The sequence below is a fragment of the Schistosoma mansoni genome (genome assembly GCF_000237925.1).
Source record: "Schistosoma mansoni, WGS project CABG00000000 data, chromosome 3 unplaced supercontig 0077, strain Puerto Rico, whole genome shotgun sequence".
Classification (NCBI taxonomy): domain Eukaryota; kingdom Metazoa; phylum Platyhelminthes; class Trematoda; order Strigeidida; family Schistosomatidae; genus Schistosoma; species Schistosoma mansoni.
The window spans coordinates 447,810-465,678 of record NW_017386007.1 but is presented as its reverse complement, the minus strand read 5'-3'; the positions used below and the strand labels follow the sequence as shown (position 1 = coordinate 465,678).

The 17,869-nt window shown below is 36.4% G+C and overlaps 1 protein-coding gene and 1 non-coding gene across 2 annotated transcripts; both read right to left on the bottom strand.

The window, feature by feature from the left end:
- Positions 1-4,327: 4,327 nt before the first annotated feature.
- Positions 4,328-4,401, bottom strand: Smp_tRNA_02427_Pseudo_TTG.1.1. The gene has a single exon. It is a non-coding gene (tRNA).
- A 663-nt stretch (positions 4,402-5,064) lies between these two features.
- Smp_210600 (aspartyl aminopeptidase (M18 family)) lies at positions 5,065-8,042 on the bottom strand (the record flags this gene model as incomplete). Its single annotated transcript, XM_018791373.1, is given in 3 exon segments — positions 5,065-5,313; positions 5,319-6,056; positions 6,507-8,042. Coding segments are annotated over 3 exon segments (2,523 nt in total).
- Between the last annotated feature and the right edge of the window lie 9,827 nt (positions 8,043-17,869).

The following is a 17,869-nucleotide window of genomic DNA, read 5'->3' as shown; positions in this document are numbered from 1 at the left end:
CCCATGTGCACCATTGGTTTGGAATCAGGGTTTTCCAACTCCCCTAGGTGAACTTTCCGTGTCCACCAACCCGGTTAAAGCGCCGGACATTCGCTTTTCGACCTCTCAATTTAGTAAACAACTCCGCCACGAGAAGGCAGTGAGTAGGACTTCCCTGGCAGAGGCTATATATTCACTGGCCATGTGAGAGCATTTGGAGAGGGAGAGCAGACTCTCCCCACTCTCGGCCGTACCAGGGCATTTGGGAGTATATCGATGATATTTTTATCATGTATGGTAGTAAAGATTATGTTGATCAATATTACCTAAGTTTCAACACAGCTTATGTAGATCTAAAATTCACGTGAAAGCATGCAGGACGAAATTAGATTAGTTTCTTAAACTTAACTACAACAAAAAGCGAAGACGGTTCAGTTTCACGTTCCATCTACCGTAAGACTTTATGGATAATTTAAAAGCTTCCGTCCAATCACATATAAAAGAAGTCTTGTGAGAACTCTGTTCATAAGGATAAACTAACTATGTTTTGAAGATTCTATCGATAACGGATTAAAAACTCTTCAAAGTTAATTAACCGAGAATGAGTATCCCATAGAGTTCATAAATAAAAAACTTTAGGTCGATAAACTAGACTTAACGACGACCCACTGCCCCCCAGAATAAGCGTTGACTAAGAGCAATTGCCTTTTTCTGCTACAAACTTAATAATCATGTATGAAACATAAAAGACATAACTTGTATAATAGATCTCCTCTAGTTGCTTCCAAATATATGTGCAGTACATGCAGTATTATGTGTTGGAAGAAAAGAAAAGGATACTGCCTAAAAGAATCTACGAATACGTCTCAAAGAATTTAATCTAGATCCTGATACCACCTTTCGAATAATAAATCGACAGAATAATAGCACACTTCGACGTTACCCAGAAGCAATAGATGTTCATCGTCCAAAACTAGGCTTATGTGTATGCAAAAAGAAATTGTGTTTCACTTGGTCCTACCATGGTGAGCGATTTGCTGCTGTGTTTTCCCTCATTGTTCATTTATAATCTACAGTTATCATAGCTAGTCGTATTATTTAAACATTGTTCAGTAAAATATATGACCGACTGTCAGCCTAGATACCTATATATTTCTGTCTTCTTAGATCCTCACCATTTATTATTATTAATTATTAGTGTTTTAGTCACCTCAAGTAATATGATTACTTCACAACTGTTTTTATTTGATAATTTCTATCACCATCATTTTGTCTATTGTAATCAAAACAACAATCTGCACATTTTTCCTATATCCGATCACGTCATGGTGTCGTCTCTCTCTCTCCCTTAATCCGTTCATTTATATGGGAAGTATATATAATTATCTTTTTCAATAGTGAACTAAATGAATTGTATTGTATTTAACATTTTTCCACATAAAATTACAATTATAAGACATTTTTATGTATTTGTGTAGAACAATGCCCCCAAATGCTCTGGTACGGCCGAGAGTGGAGAGTCCGATCTCCCTCTCCAAATGCTCTCACATGGCCACACGTATATATAACCTCTGCCACACAAGTTCTACTCACTGCCTTCTCGTGGCACCAGTGTTGTTCACAAAAGTGAGAGGACGAAAAGCGAATGTCCGGCGCTTTAACCGGGTTGGTGGACACGGAAAGTTCACCTAGGGGAGTTGGAAAACCCTGATTCCAAACCAATGGTGCACATGGGCTCCAGGATCCTGAAGGAACAAATGGCGTATGAACCAACTGTTGGTCACCGGCTACCATGGGACTGCATCTCCTCACCATGCTCCACTGCCTTATGGACTAGACATTCAGGTCAAAGGCTTGAGGTGTGGCCCCCAAAGAAAACCACCTACTTCAGTCTGGGCATCTGGGCAGTATCACAGCCCTCACACAGATCGAATGAGATTTGTGAGGCGCATATTTATCTGGTGCTTCCTTGTACCAATATTTATGTGTTTAAATAAAAAATAAATAGACATTCTATACAATTTGATTATTATTATCCTGAAGAGGTTCAAATAAATTTATAGGACGAAATGTTGGGATTATTTAAGATTCAATTGCTGAAATTAATAGTGTTCATATAATTTGACAGTTATTTGACTAACACATATGATATATTATCAGAAAGGGTTTTTGTAGAGATTTAGTATTTTCATACTTGAAAGAGTAAGTCAATTGAAGCTAGACCACCAGGGAAAAACCTGGAAGCACTGAAGACAATTGGTGAACGGTTACTCAACTTCGTGGATTGGTTGGAGTTAGACATTAACACCGTTGGATGCCGGCCAGATCAGTGGTCTATCGGTTAAGGGCTCTGGCGCGAGACTGGTAGGTTCTGAGTTCGAATCTCGAGAGGCGAGGTCATGGATGCGCACTGCTGTGGAGTCCCATAATAGGACGAAACGGCCGCCCAATACTTCCAGGTTTTCCCATGGTAGTCTAGTTTTAATTGACTCACGCTTTCAACATATATATATATATATATCCAAAAGATCAAAGGTTTATTCAAAACAACTAATCAATATAATTGGAGGTAACATTTAAATTAAGTACGTCTTAAAAAACTTATCCTTAACTGTTGTATATAGTGTGATTAATAACTTATATTCATTACATAGTATGTTTATGTTCATATAATATCTCCTAGAAATCGTTTTTCCACAATAAGTCACCTCTTAGTCTTATAGATATAATCCTCTAACATTTAAAGAAATGTCTCATACTACCTAACATACTGATAATACTACTGTTTCTAGTCAAGAAATATTACCGAATATAGACCACCAAATAAATAAGTAAATAAAACACAAATAAAACCATTTTCATTTTAGATTTTTCATTAAAATCAAATGCCCTGTTACATCTGAAGGTGTGGAGAGTCAGCTCTCCAAATGCTCTCAGATGGCTACGTGCATACAACTACTGCCAGATGAATCTTACTCACTGCCTTCTCGCGACGATGGTGTTCTTTACGGAATTGAGAGGACGAAAAGCGAATGTCTGGCGCTTTCATCGGGTTAGTGGATGTGGAGGGTTCACTTAGAGGAGTTGGAAAACCATGATTGCAAACTAATGGTGCATATAAGCTCCAGTATCCTGAAGGGATAAATGGAGTATAAACCAATTATTGGTAACTGGCTACCATGGTACTGGATCTCCTGACGCTGCTCCACTGTCTTATGGATTAGACCTTTAGGTCAAAGGCTGGTGATGTGGCCCCCTAAGTAAACCGCTTGCTTCGGTTCGGGCACCCGATTGAATTATGTGGTACATATGTATTGGGTGCCTCCTCGTACCAATGTTTATGTGTTTAAATAAACAAACAAATGTTTTTGTATTTTCATTGTTTAGCTACTAATCTCTGAAATATTTTTATTATAAACCAAACTATTCAACAAGTATACTATACACCTACTGACAAGGATTGTCTACAAACGTTTACATAATTCGTTGATTACTTAATCTAAATAGAGTTGAGTGACATTGAAATCTTAAGCTACAAAGAGGAATTTCTATATTCATCATATTAACCATAAGATGACTAGTACAAAAGAGAATATATATTCAATCTCAGAATGAATCATTCATAAGGTTAGTACCGACTGCCCCGACGTGCAATGTTTTATGGTGTATGAGTAGGTTAGAAGAAAGCTAGGGGTGGCCAGACCAAAACGTGGCACAAACCCATGAAGTCACTGACAAGTGGACTGAGCCATGTTGGTAGGTGTAGACTATCTGGTTGGGATTCGCGAGATGATAGCAATCGATGGTTAGAGACCTTGAATGACATGGCTCAAAATCGTTTGCAATGGCGAAGGTGCATCCACTCTTTGTGTTCTACCAAATTCTAGTCTTCTGAATTTTTCATGTTCCTATCTTTTTCTCTTTCCAAATTTATTTCACTGTATTATACTCCTTCAATAACATCTTCAAACCCTTATCTTTCACATAATACTTATACTCTTAATACTTCTACCGCTATGGGATTTGAATCGACAACTGTATCTCTGTGCTAATGTGGTATAGCAACTCGAACTGATGTACTTACGTACGAAGTTCTACGTTGTAACTGACTGACTGAGTACAAGAACTCATTCTGAAATAAATTCAGTAAGAAGAATAAACTTTGAATCCTTAATTCCAACTTACCATGTATTATCTCTATAAACAGTAATCATTTACAAATTCAATCATCTATACTGATATTGTAAGCAAAGATGGATAGTGACTAGCAGTGAAACCCAGTTTGACGCGAGTCACTTCGTCCTATTTGGGACTCATCAGCTGAATGTACCTGCATCTCGGGGTTGATATTCACTCTGGGACTCGAACCCAGTACCTTTCGCTTCAAACGCCATCACGTTATCCACTCGGCCACAAACAAAACAATACTAAATGAATTTATACTGATATTATTTACAAGGTCCTTAATAAATCAGTATTAAGTTTGAAAATCAACGAATAAATAGGTACGTAGGGACGTAAACCAGAATACAAGTAGTATAACCTTTTAATGGTCCCCAAATGCCCTGGTACGGCCGAGAGTGGAGAGAGTCCGATCTCCCTCTCCAAATGCTCTCACATGGCCACACGTATATATAGCCTCTGCCACACAAGTTCTACTCACTGCCTTCTCGTGGCATCACTGTTGTTTACCAAATTGAGAGGACGAAAAGCGAATGTCCGGCGCTTTAACCGGGTTGGTGGATGTGGAGAACCCACCAAGGGGAGTTGGAAAACCCTCATTCCAAACCAATGGTGCACATAGGCTCTAGCAACCCTGAGAGAACAAATGGAGTATGAACCAATTGTTGATCACCGGCTACCATGGGACTGCATCTCCTCACCATGCTCCACTGCCTTATGGACTAGACATTCAGGTCAAAGGCTTGGGGTGTGGCCCCCTAAGAAAACCACCTACTTCAGTCTGGGCATCTGGGCAGTATCACAGCCCTCACACAAATCGAATGAGATTTGTGAGGCGCATATTTATCTGGTGCTTCCTTGTACCAATATTTATATGTTTAAATAAATAAATAAATAACCCAATCAACATACCAAAGAATAAGCAGCAGATTGATTTGTTAAATGTGTTGGGATAACTAATTCACTTGGTGGTAACACTGTTCCACTATTAGATTCTAATAAAAATTTTGGAAATTGTTTTAATAAATTAATTTGTTGATTATAATAATTTAATTCTGATAAAGTACAATGATTTTTGATAGAATAAGGTAAATAAATTGATGGAATGGATTGTGTTGTTTGATTGAATGATTTATGAATTTGATTTGAATAATCTAATGAATTTTGTAGTTGTGATGAATTGAGAGGTGAAGTAACAATAGGACAATTTGTATAATTTGATTAGTAGTAGTAGTAGTAGTAGTAGTAGTAGAATGTGTAGAAACAGTTGTTGAAGTAGTTGAAACAGGAATTGCAGCAGCACCTCGAGAATATTGCAATAATAATGCAGCTATAGCTGCTTGATTAATAGGTAATAAATTCGATTGAAAAACTGAAGTTGATGGTTGACAAATATGAGAATTAATATGATTAATAGAATTAAGACCAAGAAATGAATATAATGCAGCAGATGCTGTAGTAGAATTTGATAAAAAACGATCTGTAACAATGTTATTATTATTATCCCCAGATTCAGATTGTAAACCAATATGATCTGTATGATCTGAATTAGAATGAGTAGTTTTAAAAGGAAGTTTTATAGTTTCGTTTGAAAAAATTTGACAACTAGATGTAGATAAACTAAGTGGAGTAGTTAAAAACCTTGAATTAGTTGATGAATCTAAAGTAGCAGTGTTGCTACTAGTAGGAGGTGAATATGAAACTCCTATAGATGATGATGATGATGATTCGTTTGTACTACGAAGAGATTGTGTACTATCAAGAATTGTTCTTGATTGTTCCGAATCTGTTAATCCGTTATTATTTCTATTTGAATTGTTAAAAATCCAAGATTTGGCAGATTCTTCGTTTAATAATATCCGACGATCATATTCAGATGATAATTGGGAAATAGACTAGTCAAAGTAAGAAAAGCAGATATATATATATATATATATATATATGTACATTGAATAAACAATCGAATGAAATGAAAATAATTACGTAAAATTATCAGAAGGGGTTTTGTGGAGATTTCAGTCTTTTCATAGTTGAAATCGTGAGTCAATCAAAGCTAGACCACCATGGAAAACCTGGAAGTACTGGATAGCCGTTTTGTCCTATTGGTTAAGTGCTCCAGTGCGAGACTGATAGGTCCTGGGTTCGAATCTCGCTCGCGAGTGCGGGATCGTAGATGCGCATTGCCACTGAGGAGTCCCACAGTAGAATGAAACGGCCGTCCAGTGCTTCCAGGTTTTCCATGGTGATCTAGCTTCAATTGACTCATGCTTTCAACTATGAAAAACGTCATAGACACACATACAGATATTGTGAAAGGAAGACTTATATAGTATAAATATACTTACAGAATCAGTTGGAAAATTTGTTGGACGACAACAACAATCATTTGATAAAAAAAAATTTTGCCGACTATTTAATTCATCACCGGATAATAAGTAGTTTGCCACTTGTAAACAATCTGTTACTGTATCACTTGAATTCTCAGTTAAGACTTTTAAATAATTATTGGCTAATGAAAGTGGTGTATTTACACTTGTGGATAGAGAAGAATGATTTAGTTTGGATTTATTAGTAAGACATAGATTACTATTCAGAGAATCATCTACATTCGAATGTAGATGATTACTGAATATTCCACTGTTAGATGATGTACTTTTCATACTTATTGTTTGTTGATCTTGTTGATTAATATTTTGTAATGATCCACTTAATGTATTAGTACCTGTCCATGAACGCATAGGCACTTGAGTAGGAAGTCCAGCAGCATTATACCAAGGGCTTTCAACACGACCTGATTTACAAGTGGTAACATTTGTGAAACACTTAGATATGTTGGATACACTAAATAGATTACTTTGATTACTTGTATGATGTTGTTGACTTGATAAACAAAATTCATTTGGACAGGAATCAATACCAGTTTTCTCCGATGATATAAGTGAACGAATACAGTTTAAGTCACAATTACTAGCCAAAGAAACAGTTCTGTCATTATCTATTCCAAGGGATAAGTTATCCATTTGGATTAATGGTCTTGCAGATACTTTAGAGTGTTGCTTATTATTATTATTATCTATATTCTTTGTTCGAGCAATATTCACTTTACGAGTTATACCACATGATAATTTTGCCGGTAAAGGATTCATAGATGATATACAAGTATCACCAGTCATTGGTGAACCGCTACGTTTACATGAAGCCGATGTTTGACGATTTGTATTTCCTGATAAGGTAACTTTTTTACTTGATACAGCCAAATCAGTAGCTGTTGATCTTGGAATAGTTTGATAAGATTTAAAACGTAAATTAGGCAATATAATTCCATTTTTACGAACATAATCACATAGAGATGATTTTGCTAAGTTATACTTTTGTGCAGCACGTCTCATTGATATCTGAGAACCTAATACATCATTTACGGCTAATTCCAATAATTCCCGTCGTTCTGCAGGTTTATGACGAGGACGTCGGACAGAAGTAACACTTGTAACAGGTGTTGAGCAAACAGTTGTAGGAATACAATGTAACTGACTATTAGTCGATGTTGATGAACTAAATGATAATCCGAAGGTATCCGGTGATAATGGATTTTTAGTATCTGTTTCTGTTTTTTGTTCTATTACACACTCCTTACTCAGTTGACGTTCAAGTATAGGAGGAGACGATGATGATGGAGATGCAATAGATGATTCCTGGGTGGATATTATTTGCGATCTTGAATCATGTTCAAAAAAATGTGGTGATGGAAAATCACACTTTCCTTGTTCTTCAGATACTGATAGAAATAAATTATCATTGATACCGAAATCGTTGGTAAGATTTTGAGTTACTGAATTAATTGGTATATCACTGTTGGTATCTGAAGGTTTTGGCTGAGTCATTAGATTATGAATTGTAATTGAATAAAGTTAACACATTTAAGATGGATGAACTGTATATATACATGAGAAGGGTTAAATTTCTTAACGGTTTGATCTTCTTCTTCTTCTTCTTCAATGATGATATACTTTATCCTTAAAAATATCCTTGATTTAACAACCATAGACCATAATTCAAACTAGAAGTCATAGTAATATAATATTATCTCTCATCACTTTTCTAATTACAAACGGTATTCTACAAGATGCCCAAATGTCAATATGATCCATATGCAGTATTAATGCATAAATATCATTCAACAAACTATAAAATAATGAGCAAACTCAATTGTGTGTGTCTATCCAAAAAAACATCTTATTGAATATGATCATCATTATGTATTGAGCAATCATTATTTTGTTTGGGTGTATGTATGTGTACATTTGTGTTAATGCACACAAATTATAGACAATAACATGCGTGCTTAAACACACACACACACACATACACTAATGTATTGTGTTACTTGTCCATTAAAAAAATCAGTGGCCACCCTAACGTTAATAATAGTGCTTATATTTACACAATAATAAACATCAAAAAAATACACAAACACAACATGAAATAATCACGTTCATCATATTTCTTTTTTGTTTCTAAGAATGAGGACAATATAAGATGTGTGTGTGTGTGTGTGCAAAGAACTGATTAAATAGATCGAAGTAATAAAGTGAATGATCCGAAATTTTATGAAAATAAACAATTCAATATAAAAAATTTTCCCGCATAATCATCTTAAAATATTTAGATATTAACACCGTTGGATGCCGGCCAACTCAGTGGTCTAGAGGTTAAGTGCTCTAGCGCGAGACTGATAGATCCTGCGGTCGAATCTCGTGAGGCGGAATCGTGGATGCGCACTGATGAGGAGTCTCACAATAGGACGAAACGGCCGTCTAGTACTTTCAGGTTTTTTATGATGGTCTAGCTTCAATTAAGTCATGATCTCAACTATATCAGAATCGATGTTAACTTGTATATAGAGAGCTAGATAGATAGATAAGGATACAAACGAGGCTATCAGAAGTCATGAACTCATAAAAAATTATAATAGAACGTTTAATAAGTCAGAACATATTTTAATAACCATTTGATATTATTCAACACATGACTTTTTTGAAAGGAATCATATTCAAATCTAAACATATTGTTAGGAAGCCAAAATTATCAACAATATATATTGACCTCTAATTGAATGAACATTTTTAATACGATAGTAACCAGTCAGTCAGTCAGCTACAACGTAGGACCAGGCACATATATGCATCGGTCCAAGTTGCCATACCTCATTAGTATAACAAGATGAACACTGAATTCATAGTAGTTAATTTAGTGGTGGTAATATATAAAAGAAAGGATGTATATAAGGATATAGTATAGGAAGGAAGAACGTTATGAAGCAATTTTAATCTCAAGGTTTAAGGGAAGATAAAGAGTGTATACATCTAGGCCATTGTGATCGATTTTGAGCCATGTCACACAGAGTCTCCAACCATTGGTTACGATAGTCACGCGGACCCCAACCAGGTAGTCTGCATCTGACAACATGGCTCAGACTAGAAGTTTGTGACTTCAAGCACTGATGCCACGTATTCAAAAAAAACAGTTAAACTATAGTGTACAAATTACTTCACAATAACTATATTAGATGTATAGAATCAAAGTTAAGATCACCATAGAGTGATTGATCTTGAGCAAGTGAAATATAATGATGATAATTGCTGATTCAAGTATTTGTTTTATTTATTTAAACATATCATCAAATTTGTGCGAGAGCTGAGATACTACCCGGGTGACCAAACCGAAGCAAGTGGTTCACTTAGGGGGCTACACCAGCCTTTGACCTAAAGGTTTCATCCATAAGACAGTGGAGCAACGTCAGGAGATCCAGTACCATGGTAGCCAGTTACCAATAATTGGTTCGTACTCTATTTGTCCCCTCGGGATACTGGAGCCCATATGTACCATTGGTTTGCAATCATGGTTTTCCAACTCCTTTAGGTGGACCTTCCACATTCACTAACCCGATTAAAGCGCCGGACATTCGCTTTTCGTCCTCTTAGTTTCACGAATAACGCCCCAGCCGCGAGCAGGAAGTGACTAGGATCTCCCTGGTAGTGACTGTATACGCGTGGCCACATGAGAGGGAGAACTGATTCTCCCCACTCTCGGTCGTACCAGGGTATTCAATCAGAGTCAGAATGTAGCTACTTATTCCAGTACTTAAACCTTTGACATATTCTTGTTAAATACAAAACTAAACATTATTATTAATTAGCCCATTACTAGATTATTCTATTCAATTTTGTAGAATTAGACAAAAAGACAAGCAATTTTTAAGATGGACAGGTATTTAATAAATTACAACAACTACGAGTACTATTAGATAGATTAAAATCATAGATATTCGCTTATTTTCACTACAAACTGCTTGGTAAAATTTACTGTGGAAACTAATTTTTTTACGTTTTCTAAATGATTACGGTGGAATACGATATATAGCTAACGGTACTCGAATGTAAGATACCCTACAGTCGCAAATCAAAAAACGAAAGAGGCAGGAGAATTGATTTCTGGGTATGAATCTGAAATATACAGAAAAATATGAGTATTTATAGTTATTAGTATTGGCTATAACATCATTATTCAGTCAATCTGTAGGGAGGAAAGTTATGTTACTATCCAATCGTAGCATGATACGTTAATATTCTAGAAGGCGCGATCAGGTTCTTATTGGATGAAATCTCTTCGGCTCCTTTAGAGACTCAGGAGGTTTCGCCATGCTTTTCAAAGCCGTCCCAACACCTTCCAGGAATAAGATTTTATGCTGGAGTGCACTTGTAACTTGATAAATGGTTTGCAACAGCGTTTTGTCTCTCCTGGTGTCCTTCGATTCCGAACTTTCATCCTATCGTTCTCCATAGTGTCCTTAGAAGTTCCAATATTCGGAGTATCTGTGATTATGTCCAGTGAAAGACTCACTTGCCTATCTACCGTGTTCATTTTCCTTTTTTCTCTATGGATTTGATTGGTGTGTCTGACTTACGTACCGAACGTCCTACGCACTTTGTACAAAACGTTCCCCATTTTCTTTTCCATAACTCCAGGTTCTCATCAATTTTCCCCAAGGTGTAACTTGACAACCACTTTATCACTCACATTAAAACTTCAGATATCCTGATTTTTGTCTGCATTAATCCACTGTCTTAGGTAGCAACATAGCATTGAACATGGTTCGAATACTTTTCCCAAATATAATTTCGACAGGGAACTCTCCGCATTTGAGCCACTAAGACTGGCCTCCAACCATGTCACCCGTCTCTACCTACTGACCTTTGTGGTTGGAATTCCGCACCTACCAACACACTTTAGAGTAAGTCTATGACTTTATGGAATGACCTCACAAGTGATAAATTTAGCAAAAACCAGCCAATATTTCTGAATACAAGCTGAGATTGCACCCTAAACAACCTATCAGGGTAAGTGAGACTCTCGAAATAGCTCATATGTTTGACGAATTGTCTGAACATCAGTCCATTGCTTTACAGTGAACTGGAAGATTCAATATTGAGTCCTTAGTGCATACGTATTACAAGATCATGAAAGTATGAGTGGAGTAAGGACATGAATTGGTCACCGGTAATATAGGAATATATCTAAATGCTCCACTCTATATTGAATAAGACCATTAGCACAAAAACTTGTTAGTCGGTCATATGCAAAGTGGAACTTGGTATATATGTTGGTAATTTCGAAACCCAGGATCTAAGGGAATACAAACAATAAGTGTGTCTCCATGACCGAAACAGATGCCGAGTCGCGAAACGTCTCCAACCGGAGCCTACCAACGTGGCTCAGTTCAACAGTCAGTGACTCCATATACTGAAACCAGGTTCTGATTTGGCCACCGCTAGTTATGTTATAACCATCGCAAGTTGATGTAGAAGATGGTTCGTCATCGAAACCACTAGCAATCGTTCCGAGGGAGCTGATTGAGTTCTAACCACGTTCTGACAATTATAGAATTGATCCTTTAGAACCGACTGATATACAAGAATCGGTTACATCCAACATTGTATGAAAATGTCGGACCAAGTAACATTTAAGACTAGCTGGCACACTACCAGAAAGTAGAGGTGAGCATTATTTGCACTAAAAACACGCTGCGAAAATGAAGAGTAAAAATGCTTGGTGTTTCGAGAAACGCCTCACTTGTAGACATTAAGTTCCAGCTGGCTTCTTAGCTTCCTCGAAAAACCAAAGGAAGAAAAAGTTATATTTATGAGCATATATGGTGAAGTAGAGTGAATATGGGACAACATAGAAGATTAGAGAGAACTGAAACTAATCAATACATCAACCAAACTAATAACCCTAAGTTTAAAGTATGAGGAACTTAAACGTAGTTATAACCTTGTCTAATTTACCTAGCATCTAGGGATTGATCCTAGTCTTTTTTCCTAGCTGTTTTTATGCACCAAGTAAATTTTTAAGGAGTAGAATATGCAGCAGTAACAATAACCGCGATGCCATACACAGCAGTTCTGCTTGCTCCTAGCCCAATGGCTAATCCAGAAGACTAATGTTGTTAAGATTTATAGGATGAAAAAAGAAGGCTCAATTCACATCCAAGCTAATTCAATGGTATGTCAAGTCTATGGTTATTAATTAAACAGTCTTATTTCTTGAGTGATTGTCTAATACAAAATGATAGTGAGATAGTCATTACAAATCAGTACGTTGAGTCGAACAATTAAATATGTCTGAAATACAACGAAAGTTAGTTGGTAGGATTCATGACGATACATTGAAGCTGACTGAGTGAAAATCACCTGAAGTCGATAATGCGAAATTAAAATTAATTCTAATTTTCGTATGCTGTATTTATCCCTAATAATCGAAAATCATATAGAAGTGTTCCTCAGTTAATTTTGAATCGTTTAATTTTTGCCAGTAAAAAAACCTTTATTTACACTATTGATACTGATCTTGAAATTAACAGAAAACATCAACTCCTGAGGCACATGGAAAGTCAGTCATCAATCACATAGGGCCTGGCACGGACGTGCGTTGGCCGAAGTTGCCCGTAACATATCCTCACGAGATGAAAATAACAAGAAAAGCAGAAGCGATTGCAATAACGTAGTAGCAATGTAAATAAGAAATAATAATTATTGAGTATATGGTAAGTGAAATAAACTATCATTGCTTATTTCTTGAGTGAATGAGTCCTCAAAATTTATTTCACTGTTCATGTTAGCTAGATTAATCTAACTATTTAGGAATTTAGCTACTTAAATAAAACTAGTAGCATATATTTCGAAATACAAAGCATACGTTGATTCAAGTTAAATTACAAATGCTATCATGGTTTCATTTAAGTTTTAAACAACGGAAACAATTTATGGTGTGGTATATTCATAAATCTATGAATCAGAAAACAACAAATTCCAGATAATGAAATGAAAACAAATAGTCATACGGTAAATCTATACTATATTTCCGAAGTTGGATGTTTATTATTTATTATTTATTTATACACATAAATATTGGTACAAGGAAGCACCAGATAAATATGCGCCTCACAAAACTCATTCGATTTGTGTGAGGGCTGTGATACTGCTCAGGTGCCCAAACTGAAGCAGGTGGTTTTCTTAAGGGGCCACACCCCGAGCCTTTGACCTAAAGGTCTGATCCACAGGGCAGTGGAACATCGTAAGGAGATGCAGTCCCGTGGTAGCCGGTGACCAACAATAGGTTCACACGCCATTCGTTTCATCAGGATCCTGGAGCCAATGCGCACCATTGGTTTGGAATTAGGGTTTTCCAACTCCCCTAGGTGAACTTTCCATGTCCACCAACCCGGTTTAAGCGCCGGACGTTCACTTTTCGTCCTCACTTTTGTGATCAACACCCCCGCCACGAGAAGGCAGTGAGTAAGACTTCCCTGATAGAGGCTATATATTCGCGTGGCCATATGAGAGCATTTGGAGAGGGAGAGCGGACTCTCCCCACTCTCGGCCGTACCAGGGCATTTGGGGGCAAAGCTAGTGATTGGCATCTGCACATGTGGATTCTGCAGAAAGACTGAGGTTAAAATGAAAGGGGAAAGGTTTGTCATGACGTGGGTATTATTTATCTGGAATCACATACGAATTGGTAGGTCGATATAGGTAACTACCAATAAGTCAGTCAGCATAAATGATTTAGTTAAGAGATTACACCAAATAAAGTAACAAAGGACGAATCTTTAACAGCTCGTGTTTCTGACTGAATCTGTATGAGGAGTGTTTCATGTAAATTCGTCTTTAAACTGCGTAATGCTAAAAGATGGCAAAAACATTTTCTTACTAATCAGGGATCTGAACTATTTATAAGATGAATGCTACTACTCCACTACCTTTCGAATTATGAGTGAAATAAGTTTTATTTTTATTCTAATTAGCTCAGGAGTATAATATAATTACAGCGAAACATCTAGTTTGCAGGACAAGTCTCACTGTATTGGCACCAAATGACATCCATAGACATGTGCTTTCCACATCAGAGTCCCGCAACCCGTGTGAATTATTTGTTCGAGGGTACTGGAAATTAATTTGACTGTACAGGTAGTAAACAAAATTATTAACTAGTTTGAAAAGAAAGGTATTATAAATAAACTCGTACATAATTAATTGGTACACTTTGTCTTTTCACCAACAGAAAAATCATTGAAGTTGTAAAAATGTAAAAACGATGACTGAAAGTATATGAAGAGTAAGGAACTGTTTATAATTTTAGGAAAGTGCAAACGCGTCACAATGATTAAATTTGCACATATATCAGAAAATTTCCACTTTATTACCTCATGTCTGTAATTCTAGTGGGTCACCAGGGATGTCTACATATTTGTGTTAGATTTGGGTTTTATGTCAGTGATTTCATCTAACAGAATTAACAAAAACCACCAGACTAGTGAACCGATATGTTACTGAGTTGTATCAAATTGTATCCTTAGTCTGTTTTATTTTTAATCTGATTTATTCATAAGATCAGAGTAAAGGATAACACCAGTGACGTGGAACCAGTTGCATTGGAGGTATGATTCTATTTTCTCAGTAATAGTCAAATAATAAAATCGGCTTTCCAATGAAACAATTAAAGTAGCTTCTTCAGTTACTAAAATATGAACAAAATTAACAATACGGTATGACAGCATCCCCCAAATAACTATCTTTTGTTTTAGCTTATTTCGACATAATATCTCTTCAAAACTATCAGAGATCAGTTGTCGCCTAAACAGATAGATATCAACAAGACAGCCAGTTAACCAAAGCTATAGACAAACTTAAATCCAGTTTCCAGTAATATGGAAAGGTTAGTTGTTCGATTCTTACAATCAACAGCTACATAAATATCTTAGAAACTGTTAATGAAACGTGATGGTACTTTAAGATGTCATAAAGAATTTTAGATGCATGTGACTCATAGAGAATGAATGTCCAGAGGTAAATAGTTTGAGTTTGGTTTTAGACCTCCTGAGAATATTCTACTGGGTGATCGAAATTAACAAAAAATGCGACTAACCAAATCATAATTAAAAGCACATTGAGGGTTACAATCCAAGGTATTACGTGATTATAATCAACATTCTACACACTGTTACATTTATAGTTATGTAATCCATAGTTAATAGTCTAGACTCCTGAGTCCAGTTTTCGTCCTTACACAACAGATTATTTTGATACTATCACAAAAAACGAGAACTTCCAGATGGATGAAATTCAATTATAAATGGAATCTAACATATTTGATGTTAGTGGACTAAAGACATTTATACCATTCAACGTTTTGGGTGTATATTGGCAAGCTGTTGAAAATTGATAGTTGATACAGTTTTAAAACAGAAGGATCTCATATAATAGAAAAAAGGCATCGTCAACAAAACCACTATTCAAAATAAGAAGGGTGTCATAATCCAAGATAACACACGATTTCAACTGACATTCGACCGATTGAATAAATGACCAGTGACACATTGTGCGAATGGCCTGCATCGGCCTAGAATGCTATAGAATTACAGATACCGAGTGTAACACTGAAGCCTAAATTTATTCATTGTTAAATATTCGATGAGTGTTTCTTCGCCAAATAGTTTGTCCGCGGTTAGTAAAATGGCAAATAAACCAACGTTTGCGGCTACTGACAGATGACGTGGACGAATGCATATCACTCGCCCATCTTTCCAAAGATAATGTTAGTGATCTATTTTATAGCTCCAGTTCGACCATTCACCTATTATAGCATATTTGTTTTATATTTGAAATGTAAACTTGAATCTTGACTATCATATAGTGTGAACTGAAATCGTGTGTAAAACCTGAAAGTGGTATTTACCCACATGATAAAGTCGGTCGCGATTACGTTATTTGCTTAGCCCCATCTAAAATTTGAGTTTTGACATTAGTTCCTGCTTTCATCCAGAAATTGCATCCTATCTTTTCTAGCCGTCTTTCCTATGGCTTTTCTCCATACCATCAGTTGTGATACCACTCCGACTAGTTTGCTTTTTTATCTTAATAATCCCATCCAGCTTTACCGAGGGGATATGACTATTTGAACCGAAGCACACTTAATTCAAGTCCTACGTTGTATAGAAATGACTAGTTTATTTGGTTTCAGAAAAGCTTAACAAAGTGACCATGAAACCAGTAAGCGTTCAAAATTTATTGTTGTGAATTAGGCTGTGATCATAAGGTCATTGTTTCCAGATACTTTTATATCCTTATGGTCAACAAATTGATTAAAACCACGATCACAAGTATTCCATGAATCGCTCCATTTCTAAAACTAATCATGTTCAAGAGCACGAACATTTATCTTCAGTGAATTTGGAACTAGAAGAGTAGTGAACAATCCTACTTTAACATCAACGAAATCAGAGCTAGAGCTCAATACTGCTATTATAAATAACTATATAAATGTTTATCAAGCAACACCGATGGTTGCTAATGCTGCAGAATTCGAACAATACAGATGTACGTTCATATAAATATTATAAATTTTAACTATTTGAAAGATACCTAAGTTGTTAGGCAGCGATTATGCCAATAGACGAACCACTCCTTCGTCAAAATTACCTCTAATGTTGGTTCGACCTTGAGGTGAAAGATGACACTTTGGATTTGAATAGCTCAAGGTGGTTCTGTTGTCGCCGGGCTGCCCCGCTTTTCCAATAATGCACGGCAGTGTGCAGTAGTCTTTAAGTCTTGACTAACGATGACTCCCAAGCCATTGTGTGTCTGGACAATAGGTAGCTCAGTGTTATTCATCGTGTATGTATCTGTACCCTGGTGGCCAATATGCATCATAATACACTTGGAAGTATTTATCGACGATTGCCTGATTTGAGACCATTCAGATAATCTCTCCAGGTCATTTTGGAGTTCTAAGCTAGCGCCCTTACTTTGTGTCGCTCTTCATATCTTGACATCGTCAGCACAGAGCAAGACCGATGACGATAGTAGACGAGGGAGGTCATTTACGTACAGGAGGAATAACACTGGCCCCAAAACTGTACCCTGGGGGACTCCACTAAGCACAGTTTCCCAGCTAGACAACTTAGAGTTCACCAACACTCTTTGTTGACACCCAACTGGGAAGTCTTTTATCCACATCAATAGATTGCCTCCAATCCCGACATTCCTTAGCTTATATAAGAGCCGGTTGTGCGGAACTTTACAGTAATAAAATTCTGTTGTTCTTGGTGTTGTCTACTCATATATATGTATATATATGTAATGTTATCTGA